At 44.4% G+C, this 12963-nt stretch overlaps 1 protein-coding gene across 6 annotated transcripts in view; it reads right to left on the reverse strand.

Annotated features, from left to right (window-relative positions):
• Positions 1–12963, reverse strand: part of LOC8031039 (TBC1 domain family member 14) — a 92164-nt gene that overhangs the window by 61409 nt on the left and 17792 nt on the right. For all 6 annotated transcript variants that reach the window (XM_042287135.1, XM_040503805.2, XM_040503806.2 and 3 more), the window contains exon 3: positions 5867–6096. In XM_042287135.1, coding sequence (XP_042143069.1) covers positions 5867–6039 — 173 coding nt within the window. In that variant the 5' untranslated portion in view covers positions 6040–6096. The remainder of the gene's footprint in view (positions 1–5866; positions 6097–12963) is intronic.

The following is a 12963-nucleotide window of genomic DNA, read 5'->3' on the forward strand; positions in this document are numbered from 1 at the left end:
TCAACTGAACCACCAGGATGCCCTTTTCCCCAGACATGGGAAAGCCACGCACAGCCAGACGTGGGCGGGCGAACTCGCATAGCTCGGGGTCCGTGGAGACGCCACTTTCCAAACACCTGCTTTCACAGGTGCCCCCTACGGGGACAAGATAGGCAATACGGACCAAACACCGGTTTGGTTTCAATGTTCACCCACCAGCCACCAGTCTGTTTAGCCCCGCAACAACCTCAATGTCATCTCGTGCTGTCAAGCCAGGCAGTATTCTTATGACATGTGCCACAGAAGATACCCGTATGAAGTCATCGCCCTCTTCAACGGAACCCAACCGCCAAGTGCTCATGCCCATAGAATTTTCAGAATCCTCCGATCTCAGACTTGGACTTTTCAAATGAAGTTCAGTTGAGAGTGCGCCTTGTCTTGTCCCTCTTGCCTGTGTTTTTTTCAGCGCTGTTTTCCTTGCCGGTTTTGGTTCAACACACCAGAGAATGTGACGGTGGAGGCGAAAGGGAAGATAAGTGTCCATGTTCGTTCAACCGAAAGTCAACGATGCACAGTGATGCTGTGTTTCACAGCAGACGGGCAAAAACTTCCACCTTACATTGCCTTTAAAAGGAAAAGCGTATACCAGCAGAGCAATTCCCCGACGGCACAATCGTGCAAGCCCAAGAGAAGGGGTGGATGACGGACGATATGGTGAAAGACTGGTTGACGCGCGTTCGAGAAAAGTGGCCAGGAGCAGACTATTGACACGCGCTTGGTTCTTGTTCTCAACAGCTTTCGGGGACACCTGACAGAAAATGTGCAGGAGCAACTTTGCGCATTTGATATGGACTTGGCCGTCATCAGGGACAGACTTACAAAAAGGCAGAGTAGGCAGGTGCCTACGGCGGCAGAATATTGGAGGTGGCCAATTTGTGGCCACCGCACAAATTAGGCTCTCTTTTTAAATCTAGCTCTTAATTTAGCTACTTTGAGAATTCTAGCTCCAAATCTAGCTAATTTTGAGAAAGAGTTAAAGGCTGCCTAGGGCAGCAAAATGCCAAGGCCGCCTCTGGCCATCATATCTGGAGGAATGACTGGAATGCTTCAACCACTCTATGTGCCAGTCAATCGGTCATTCAAGTGTGGATTTCACCGCGCATACACCTAGTGGATGACGACAAACGTCCACCAGAGGATGCCAACCCGTTGGCTGAAAAGGGCATCCTTGTAGATCTGTGTGCGTGAACCCTTAAGCGTGGGGAGCGGTATCCTTCAAGACTGTGGAGAAAAGCTTCAAGGTGACAGGCGTTTCAAACAAGCTTGATGGTTCCGAAGATGACCCGATCTTCGACGGGGATGTCGAAATGAGTTCGGACGAGGATGGTGCAGACAGTGATCGTTATCATTGATTATCCTTGAAAGCCCTTACGGGCATTTATGTTGACGCCTTTATGTTCGTGAAGGCAATGAATATTCTTTCGTTCTCTTTTCTGTCAACGCGTGGGGATAGATCCACTTAACAAAGGCGAGTAAGTTAAAGTCTAGCCTCCAACCTTCAGAAAAAATGTTTAAACAAAAAGAGCTTTTTCTTGTGTAATGGTTGGCACCCAAGGCCCTTTCACACTCTTGCGACCGAGAGAGACCAGACCGGTTTTTAAGCCTGTTGCGATCTCTTAGGACCAGCTCCGCTGTAGCGCATCCGGTCCTAAGAAGTCGCAAGAGGCTTAAAAACCGGTCTGGTCTCTCTCGGTCTTACTCGGTCGCAAGAGTGTGAACAGGTCTTTACTTTTCACTCTAAATCTAAAAACGAACAAAAAAAAACAAAAAAACCTGCAGCCATTACATGCATATATACGCTAAAAATGCAGTGTTTCGTCGCGTGCAATGCTTTGCTGATTGGAAACGACCGAGTGCAATCTTGTTGCCAGAGGTAGGTTATTTCTTTCGTCCAATTTAATTACTAGAGTGAAAATCACTATTGCAATATTTCAGAATAATGCATGATTTTCGGCAGTCCCGTGAAATTCGTTATATTGAGATTTGACTAGCGATACAGAAAGATGGGTACAGCCACCATAAATTAGTGATGGCTCCACAATCGTGTTCAATTTACTCCACATGCTGGAGACTCCAAAACTGTACCTATAAAATTAGAGGTGTGCAAATACAAAATCTTTTATTGTGACTTCAATATAAATCCTACCATGGCCCCGATTATGCCAGGTCTCATTATTCAATCCTAATCATTAAATTAAATCATTAAAATTAAATTATTAAATAATTTTAAATAATTAATTAAATAAATTAAATTAAAATCATAAATTATTAAACATAATTAAATTAAATCCTAATCCTTAAAGGGCGGTCAATGATTTTCGGGTTATGGTCAATAGACCATATGCAAAAAGAAGCGCCATCTAGTGTATTCATGATTAATTATCAGATTTCCTCCATATTGGGGAGTTCCTGTACCGACGGTTTCGCCCGAGAAACAATAGTTCCGGCAAAGAGGAAGTCGTAGAACTAAAATATGATCACCTGCTGCAAGTCCAGTACAAACCCTTCACAGGGCGTCTTCGAGAAATACCATTCATTGACTTGGATGGCTCAGTTCACTGGTTGAGTGACGAGTCTTGCGACCTCGTTGCTGACGATTCCTTTCCCAGAATTTTGCGGCCGTCTTTCTTTTCTTCTTTGATCCAAAACTAACCAGCAACCCGTTGAGTGTACAAATAAACTGCCCTAATATCATGAAAATAGAGTTAAATGCAGATGCGCCTTGTCCACAACTGGAAGATGTGATAAACACCCCAATATAGCGGCTCCTAATGGCATGCTGATGATAGCTGGCAAGGATTTTGCATATGGCCTATTAATAGACTACTTCCATAAAGCCCTGCATGCAACACGGCGCGCGTTGCACTCTGGGAACTAGTTGGACTGGGAGGAGAGTGCCATGGTTTCGGTTTCGATCGACACGTCGGCAAAACATTATACACAGAGCGTGGACTATAAACGGCAGTTAGTTTATGTTTTATGGTCCCGAGAGCGTCATTTGTGGTCTCTAAAACTAACCTAAATGGCCAGACCTCAAAGCTTTAGCACAAGCCCTAGACGTATAGCTTGTCTTTACGCATACTTGTTGTATTTTTGTACTTGAGCCCTTCTGTTAGCGTTTCGAGGTACGTGGACTAGCCAGTGCTGGGGAATCTCGACGCTACGAAGCTCGGGTATCTTGCTTATGTACGAATCAACAAGCTGTAGACACCAGTAAGTATGCATACATCGAGCTCACGCCTTTACATTAGCGTTGTTGATCAGGAAGTTTGTTCGTTTCGTGCGTCCATAGACGAAATATAACTTTTTGCATTTACTGTTTTTCTTAATACGCCTGACTACGCAAGGTAAAACTCGGAGGCACCATTGAAAAGCTCCATTTGAACACACTTCTCATCGCTTATCTGTACTGCCCCACAGCACTGCACGAATTCGTGAGGTCCCCACCCGCTTCCATTTCACCAATATTCAACATCGCGTTTACGCATAAAGTTATCCTGCAATCATATAGGCACATTTGCACATACAAACCGTTTTAAGAAAGCAAAAGTCGAGAACTTGTGTGAAGAATGTCGCACCATTCGGTGGAAGTGCGCCGGACAGGCATGAACCCTGGTGCGCCAAACGAACAAAATTATTCAAAGCGCATTTGACAGTTGCTAATGGCCATAATATTTGTTATGTGTTTGCTTTCTTCCTCACTGAGTATGCCGAGATAATTTCCGACACACCGTTCAGGCACAGATCTTGGGCGTCAGTAAAAGGTTGTCCAAAAAGGCTTAGCGAGGAGTAGGGGACGCTTGTCAGGGCCTCCGTCGTAGCTAGCCGATCTCAGCGTTTGCGAAAACTTAATCTTATATCAGTATAAAATTTGAGTGTGAGATATGTGATGACACGAGGAAGACATCACAGTAACTTCTCTGCAGTAGTGAGGTCGAATTTATTGCGTTTCCTTAAAAGTTAATGCGCCAACGCTGGCTCAACTTTGATACTCCTGTGAGGATGCGGCTTGCTTTTTGCCCAATGAAGTAACAAGAAGCTAACGTTTGGCAAACAAAATATGTGTAGGGCTCAAGGTGACCAAATTTCAGTTGTAGTTCACTGGTATAGACGGGATTACTGACACGAGCTCAAAGATGCACGCGTGGGGTGAGGTGACTAAGCCACGTCTTACTACGTTTTCATACGCACGCACAATATCCGGTGTTTCGGGAACCAAGAAAGGTGCCCCGGTCTTCAATTTTGTATCGCTTGAGAATGAGTATATTGTAGAGTCGTGAAAAGTCATAGTCGAAAACGGTCACGGCGTGATAGCATGAGATGAAAGCTGCTCAGTCGAAACCGAAACTGAGTAGCCAAATAGTACCCAGAGTGCACTATGTGGTATTTCGCCGCGATGGGGCACGTCAGTTTCGGAAGAAGCCTATTGCAGGAATTAGTCTATGTCACCTAACGAATGAAGAACAGTAAAGCATCATTCCTAAATTTTCCTTTCTTTAGTGCACTACGGCTGATCAGTTGTCGGTTGCCCCCTTTCACATATTTTGGACATCTTGGGTGCATTGAATGCATGGGGGAGAAAAGGAACAACACCGATGCTCAAGTATGTTACGTACGTGGGGGAGAAAAAAAGGGGACGTCTTCCATGCTCATGTGGGACTGGGGAGGAGTTGACAATGCAAGTAAATACGGTGTCAATATTTTGAGCATAGATACATTTTTAATTATGGCTGGATATTTTTTTCTACAGAACATATCTAGAAAAAAGGACAGTTCTACTACATAAGTAGCATTTCACATACTTGTACGAGGGAAAGAAGGCCCTGATAGGAAAAATGATAGGTAAAACATAACATCGCAAGCACAGCAATGACTACCTTATATATTTGAATATAGCTTTGCGTTTTCTTTTTGGCACTGTGCTTTAAAATTAGGTTTCAAACTATAATCATAACTTGCGGGAATTCCCTTGCTGCTACCCGTCTCTGAGAATGACACAGCACACCGGTTCAACAACACGTAGACATTTAATGACCGTTATCACCCGCACCGCGATCCCAAGAATCCCCCGCATACGCTGCGACGACCCTTTATCAGCGGCGGAGCACCGCTCGCGTGGCCAGTTGCCCTTGGCCCCCTCGCGGTGCAAGTGACCACTCACGATTTGGCAGAGAGGCAACCTGGGCAAACACTTCGGATTCCCAAGCTGCCCACAAACTACAGAAGGCTGATCATGAATAGCGAGGCAAAATTTCCGAGCCCATCGAGACAATCCAACACGTCGGTCGTTTCTCCTAACACGCCGGTGCAAAGTAGAAAAGCTCAACGCGCATGCACTGGTGCGAAGCGGCGCATGTGCCGGTGCAAAGGGGGCAACCTTAGTGCGAGAAATAGGGCTATTACAAATAGTATTATCAATTTTAAAATATCCAAAAAACTCAAACGTCTCAACTGTATGCAGCGAATCAAAATGAATGGCAAACATTGTTATTTAGAACTTGGAATACCTTGGTTAAACGCGCCATTTTTAACGTCTCCATCTATTCACTCGAGAGGGAGGCCGCGAAAATCAATAAAAGCCGGCGGGCCGAGCTCGACCAATACAGCGAGACACAGAAGGAAAGGTGAAGAAGTCAGAACACTGGTTGGAGTGGGTGAACTCAAAGCTAACTGCCTTTGTCTCCATGCACTCTTTGAACGCATTGAAGCACGCTCCAAAAGTGAGCGAGTAGACAAAGGAAGCTAGCTTTGTTGTCCACCCACACGGTGTTGTGACGTCCCCTCTCTCAGTTCTTACCCGTATAGGTAGAGGAAAGTGCCCACTGACCTGGAGAAGATGGCGGCCAGGCCAGCACTGCGCCTGGCGCCCTCCTCGGCCTCCGACGGGCAGGCCGACAGGTCCGTGCTGGCCGAGGAGGTGCTCGTGAGCGAGGCCGCGTCCCTCTCGGGGGACCTCCGGCGCATCCGCTGCGTGGCCGGCTCGTACACCAGCGGGACCATGCCATCGAGGGCCCCGTCCAGCCCGCCCGGGGCCCCGGCCGGGACCACGTCAGGGCCCTGCACCCAATGCCGCTCTCAGGCCCTCGCACAACACTCCGCTCCAATCATAAAGTTAATATAATGATCCAGAGGGAAAGGTTTCATGCATTGCAGTCCCATCAATGATCCCACCGGGGGTCCTGATGGGCCCAGATCACTGGCAACGCTTTAATGAAAACATAGAAGCAAACCTCACTTGACTGGTCTGTACTTCTTGTTTATCTACTTTGTACTTTGTGGAAAACACCTGCCTCGTGCACTGTATAAAAAGAAATAAAGAGAACAAATGTTCCAACAATCTCAAGTCGTTGCAGCAAAAAAAACACACCCAACCTATCGTCTGCATTCTTTTTCCCCTCTTCTGTTGCTCTCTTTCTCTCGATGTCAGTGACTAAGATTTGCAGCGTTCTGCTCAGATGTGCCACCAGTATAACCGAGACACTCGATGGATCAAACTGCTTTGTTTCTGGACCACTGAGGTTGCTTTTTGTTCTCATTCCCCAAACCAATGAGCAGTAATGGAAATGAGAGTGAACAAGTGCATAGTATAACTGCCACTTGAACCATGTTGGTAACAAAAATCCTAATTTATGTATTATTCCGACTGATCTGGAGAGTGCTGAAGATAGCTTGGACACGTAAGTTGTCCAGTACAGCTGTTCACGCAACCATACACCCCGGAACATTAAAGATTCAACCTTCTCCAGATTGCAGGAGTTTTATGTCAATGTTGTGTTAAGCACCCTATTTTTTTGCATTAAAAACTATATTGAGTTTTTAAAATATTTATTTCAAGCTGGTTTGCAACTAGCCACAACGATAATTTATTGATCATTAGCTGTATTTTCAAGATACTAGAAGCTACTAAGGGAAAAAGAAACATTTGAGTCATCCGCAAATAATACCATTTCTCAACAATGCAAAATATCAAGTATGTCATTAATATAAACAAGAAACAGTAATGGTCCTAAAATGTATCCTTGCAGGACCCCATACGCTGTTCAATGAATATCTGATTTGACACCATTAAAAATGGTCAACTGTGTTTAAGAACTAAACTACTAATTAATTCTAGTGCTATGCCCTCTAAACCATACATGTTTAGCTTTGTTAACAGTATTTGATCCTTAATTGAATCAAAGGCTTTTCAGATGTCAAGAAATATTCCAATGTAAACAGTTCACTTTCTTTGTTGGTAATAATTTTATCTTTAATGTTTATTTACTATGAGTGCCATTTCTGAAGATTTATTTTTCTAAAACCCAAACTGCTGTTCAGAGATTATCATGTTATATTTTGTGAAAAAGCTAATCAAGCGATTTTTCAATATTTGTTCTTAAATTTTCGAAAAAAACAAAAAGCACGAGATTGGTCTGAAGTTATTGAGGTCATTTTGCACACCACCCACATGTACAACGCAAAAACATGCTACTTTCGGGGTCTGGAAAGCGACCAGTTAACACTGACATGCTGCATATGCATTACCGGAGTTGGTACTAAACTGGAAATGGTTTTAACTGGTTCTGCTTTGAGCCCATCCTCACCTGGGGCAGTAATGTTGTTAAGAAGAGCACTCAAAGTACTTATTTCTTCCCAATCCCAACTGCCTAAACTGCAGCCAGTGCACATCACCACCAACACACGCGTGCTGGACTGCGGAAGCCGCACAGTTGGCTGTACATTCGTAAACATTTGAAAGGTGTTATACACCATTCCAATATTTCAAGATGTTCAAAACTTGGCAAAGGGTTCACGAGGGCATAGGGCCCTCGTGAACCAAGCAAGGGGGTGCGAAGCACATAACAGCTCTCCACGAGACGAGTGCATTGTGACGTTGTCATGAACGTTAAAACATACTTATCGGGGGTTCGTAAGTCCTTTGGTGCACTATGAAGCCACATATAAAACACCTTTTGGAAAAGCATGACGTTGACACATTTTATTTCGGCAGCAGTTATAATTATTAGTACATTCTTTTATTTTTATGTATCCTCACTGTGTCAGTGGACCTGATGATACGCACTTGTAAGTATGGCTACAAAAGCACACGCAAGTGGGCAACGATTTTATTGTTGAAAGAATTGGCAATTTGTATTTTTTATATTGTTTATTTAAGCACAAGTGACCAAAATGTGTAAGCTTGCCCCGAAAAACTGCTATTCCAACGCATAATCACGAAGAAAAAAAAAATTATTTGCCGATCTGCAGCCACGTGTGGCGGTTACGGGACAGCGTCTCTAAGGGATACGCGGAAGTCAACAAAAACCAATCCCCATCCGCTGCTACACTCGCCGGTAGTCCCATGGCAAACCGTCCTTTGTGTCGATCGGTCGCTGCAACCTTCGGCGATTAATCCTTGAAAAGTCGACAATCGCGGAGGGAGCGACTGGAGGATCTGAAAAGCGAACCCAAGTGGGGAAACCACATGATCTCCCAGAGTGCGTCCTACTAAAGGTGACGTGGAAAGTTGAGAGGCACTTTGACCTTCAATTTGATTCATTTTTTTTTTTAAATAAAAAATAGCATTCGCAAGAAAATACGGTTTTCTGTTCTTCGGTCCATAGGTGACACAGATTAATTTTCACAGTTAATCGGTTAAAGTCTGAAAATTGTTGCACCGCCCCTTAACCCCGTAAGTGCCAAATTTTTTTTTTCCAAAAGTTACCTAAAAGTGCCTTTTCTTTATTTTGAATTGTTATTTCTCTAGTATTACACATAAAATTTGAAAAGTTTATTACGCAAAAATCAGCGGAGGCGAAAAAAATATTTGCCAACTAAAACGAGTGCTGCCATCTATGATCAGCGCCGCAAAACTACTCGGACGAGCCTAGTCCATCTGTGGAATTGAAGGCTACCAAAAAAACCACTGGACGAGCTAAGCTCGTCTACGGCATTTTTAGCAAGAAAGTGGCCGACGAGCTCTGCTCATCCAAGGTACTTAAGGGGTTAAAGGAACACTGACACCCCAAAAAAATCTTTTTTCATATTTTGCCAGGCATTCATTATGGTGTCAGAAGACTACCCAATTAATATTTTGCAACAGAGCAGGGTTGGGCAGAAATACTCAAAAATGTATTTGGAAATACAAATACTGGAATACATTGAAATAGCTAAAATACTGATAGTAAAATATATCTGTAAAAATATATCGTGATACGTATCGGAAATATGTTTTAAATAGAGGCAAAAAGTATTTGGAAATACAAATCAGGAATACATTTTAGGGAGGGCAGAAATACAAATACAGAAACACTGATACTGCAATACATTTTTAAAAATTGTGAAACGCCAACTGAGATGAAGCTTGAGGTGGAAGTTTTTGATCCTGAAATTGCTTTCCCATAGGCTTGGCACTTTGCCTTGAAGGTAGTGGTTTCGAACGACGAGGAGTCCTCAATGGGCTCAAAAAAACATTCTATCAAGGACTGACCATGGTCCCTTCCCTGACATCCTGTCTGTCTTACGAGGGATGCGAAAAGACTTCGACCTCTAAATAAAATCTGTCACCCTAAATCCAATCGAAACGTCACCACGCCCGTCAAATAAGGATGCCCCTGTCAACATTTATCACATGACGTCACGGTGGAATGAACTGGTATTCTTTATATATAGGTGTGGCCTTGAACATGAAACTTTGCCACGCTGCTGTGTGAAAGGACAATACGTATTTTCATTGTAGGTTACCTCGTTAAAGATCGTGCAGGCAGTGTCATTGGGAATTTTTGAAAATAGTGAACCACCTGAAGCATCCTGGAACACTTCTTATCTTCTGATACGGTTGAAAAAACTATACGGTGACATCCCTGTTGGGAAGGTCCTTCTTGCCGATTCTCCGGCATTGACGCATGAATTGCAGTCCTCAAGTTTCGCCTAGCATCATCTAAACAGAGACATCCTAGATTGCGAGCTAATTTGGCCGGCACAGGTGCTAACTCTCCGAGAAACAGCGCGTTTGAGACGAGACGAAGGTGTACGAAGTTAGGGTCGGCACAACGAGGCCACGTTTGGCCTCCTTCCTGGGTTTCGGACCACCAGAGCAGCGGGTCACGTTCACGTCGGCTGATGACGTACCCTTGAGCCGTGTATTATTACGGGCGCAGCCAGAGACACATTCGAATATGTGTTAAACTTCCCTGCGTGAGTCATGCTACTATTTCAAGTCAACCACCACCAGGCTCGTGCTGCAACGGACTGTGACTCAGCTTTGTCTGCTGGTGTACTGTGTACGCTAAGGCAAGAGAGACGGTTAGCACTGGGCACTGGATGCCAGCAAACAATGACTTAAGAAATCCCTACCTAAGGACCTGCGGCAGAAGATGTGCTGACTCCACCCCTGGCATGCCAGCTGGTTTGAATCCCCGACTACACAACACTTCTCAAAAGAGAGAAGAGGACGCATAGAAAAATAGTTTGGAGAATCGGAAGGGACCTTGGTTGGTATAGTAACAATGCACCATTATCTCCTTGACCCTAATGCCCTCAGAAGTAAAAAAAAAAAGAGGTTAAACCTGTTTTTTTTTTTTTTTTGAGGGGGCAGGGTGGTGTATTTTTCAAGAAATGTAACGAAATACATTTCATCCTGATTGTATCGCGATACAAAGAAACATTCCAAATGTATTTCGATACAGGAATACAGATACTGGTGAAAAAAAATGTATCGCGATACAGAAATAGATACGAAATGTATTTCTGAAATACTATCGCGATACATTTGTATCGCGATACTGCCCAACCCTGCTACAGAGTCACATACATTTTTAATAAAGCCAAAAAATGCAACTGCTTAAAACCGAAACCAAAACCTGGGCACGGAAGTCGGAGAAATATAGAGGAGGAGAGAGTGACGGAAGTCACGTGGCTACACCCAACCAAGCGCTTTTCTTTCTTCTTTTTTTCGGCCGCGCGCAGCAGACGACATGAGTTGCAGGAATTGTTTGCCATGCGATTGCTCCACAGTTATGTTTGTTCCACTCGCTGTTCTGTACTTCAAAATGAGTTGTTTTCAGGGTGTCTAGCAAATTATTATTTTAAAATTCCCTCACTTTTCCAGGTTTTCCCTGACAATTTCAGTCAAAATGCCCTAACCACTGAAGAGCCAGTGAAATATGTAAGACCACAACAACACAAGGCATTTAGCAGTGAGCACTGTGAGCATCAATTTGCACGAGCTTAATCCAACTTGCATATACCGAAAAATTTGGGTTCGTACAGTCCGGATTAAACGAGCACTTTCTTGCTGCCGACATAGTCAGTGAAGAGGCCCACTTCCGGAAACACAATGAAAACACGGCGCTCAACCACACACATCAATAACCGAATGGCAGCTTGGCGCATTGCCACCAGATGCAAACTTTTGGATACTTTCGGCTTAAGGCTTGGATTGGATTGGGGTCTGCGGCTTTCCCATTTGTTACTAAATCTAGAAGCTCTAACTGAATCCAGCCTAGTGTCGTGCCCTCAATCCAATCCAATCCTTGGGACTAGATTTGTTGGCTGTTCCCTTTGCATCGGGTAGCATACTCTACATCGGGTGAGCAGAGCCCGCGCTCCGCTCTAAGAATTAATTGCCCATTTTTCTGCCTCCAAGTCCTCAAGTCTTTGCTCAGGGCACTCCATGGCGTTTCGGGCTCATTTTCCCTGACCGGGCTCGCTTTTTGACAATATCCCTGACAATTCCCCAATTTTTCCCTGTAATTAAAATTTCCCTGACAACTCCCGGTTTTCCCGGTCGCTAGACACCCTGTGTTTTGTACATTAAAGAGTTGGAAATTAATAGTGAGTGCCCGTGGTGTATACCCCTGATCGGCACCCGAAAAAGAATGCCCCCAAGATGTTGCGTTGAAGAGATGCCTCACAGGTTCTGCATCCCGAAGTGGTATTGTATGGCGGAGTCTGCACAGGTTTTCGAAAGATCAACGGGATCGTGACCAATGGCTGCTTGCAATTCCTGCAGCACAGCTACGGGCACCTCGGAAAGCGGAAGCTACTAGATTTATATGCTTCTTGCATTTTGTGGAAAGTGACTACATTGACTTTGCAGGTGTCAAAAAAGGGAATCTCATACCCATTTAGTTCAGCAACATTCCGTCCACAACATTTGTTTTTTTCAGTAATTGTAAAAAAATAAATGTGTAACTATCGCAAAATATTTGACAAAAAGAACAAAAAAAAAACAGTACCGTACGCCCACACTCTGGATCGAACCTGAGAGCACTGCGCGTGAAGCGGACAGTTTTCCACTGAGCTACTGGGGGAACACTCTCGTTCGTAATAATACACCCTGTCAACTGCAGGTCAGAAAGTTTGCTGCCGATTTTTCACCAGCAAAGGCACTCCTTAGGCTCGAAGTCGGGCAGCATCACGTTTTGGCCACCTTCGCACCTAGTAAAGAATATGCGTGCATATTCAAATCGAAGTATGCACTTCGTGCTTGACGCTTGCAAGAGGTTGGGCTGGTGTTGGGCTCTGCGGAGTCCTTTCTTTTTCCCAGTCGGTCCTTCCTGGTTCGTTCTTTTGGCGAGGCCCAGTTTTTTCTTCCTTCAGTTCCCAATTGGCTTTTTGGTGAAATTTCCACTTGATCCCAAGATTCAATTCGTTTATATCCAATTGGCTTTAAATCGGTTGTGCCTACTATAGAAAGGCGGTACCGATTGAGGCACTTAATTTTTTTTATTGTTTTTACAAAGCCTCACTCTACCAAATGGCCACTATGAGCAGGCAAGGTGCTGCCATTAAGATGTGCACCCATGCAAACACCGTGCTCCCGCAATCGCAAGCACCAGCGCTGCTGGTCCCAAATAGACCTGTTGGAAAGTGTACGGCGCCACAACGGCAGAGGATTTTGGGAACCCTCGGTACAGATCACACGCTTTCTTGTTGCGCCTC

This window comes from Ixodes scapularis, unplaced genomic scaffold, assembly GCF_016920785.2.
Source record: "Ixodes scapularis isolate PalLabHiFi unplaced genomic scaffold, ASM1692078v2 PGA_scaffold9__187_contigs__length_104089568, whole genome shotgun sequence".
NCBI classification, from domain to species: Eukaryota; Metazoa; Arthropoda; class Arachnida; order Ixodida; family Ixodidae; genus Ixodes; species Ixodes scapularis.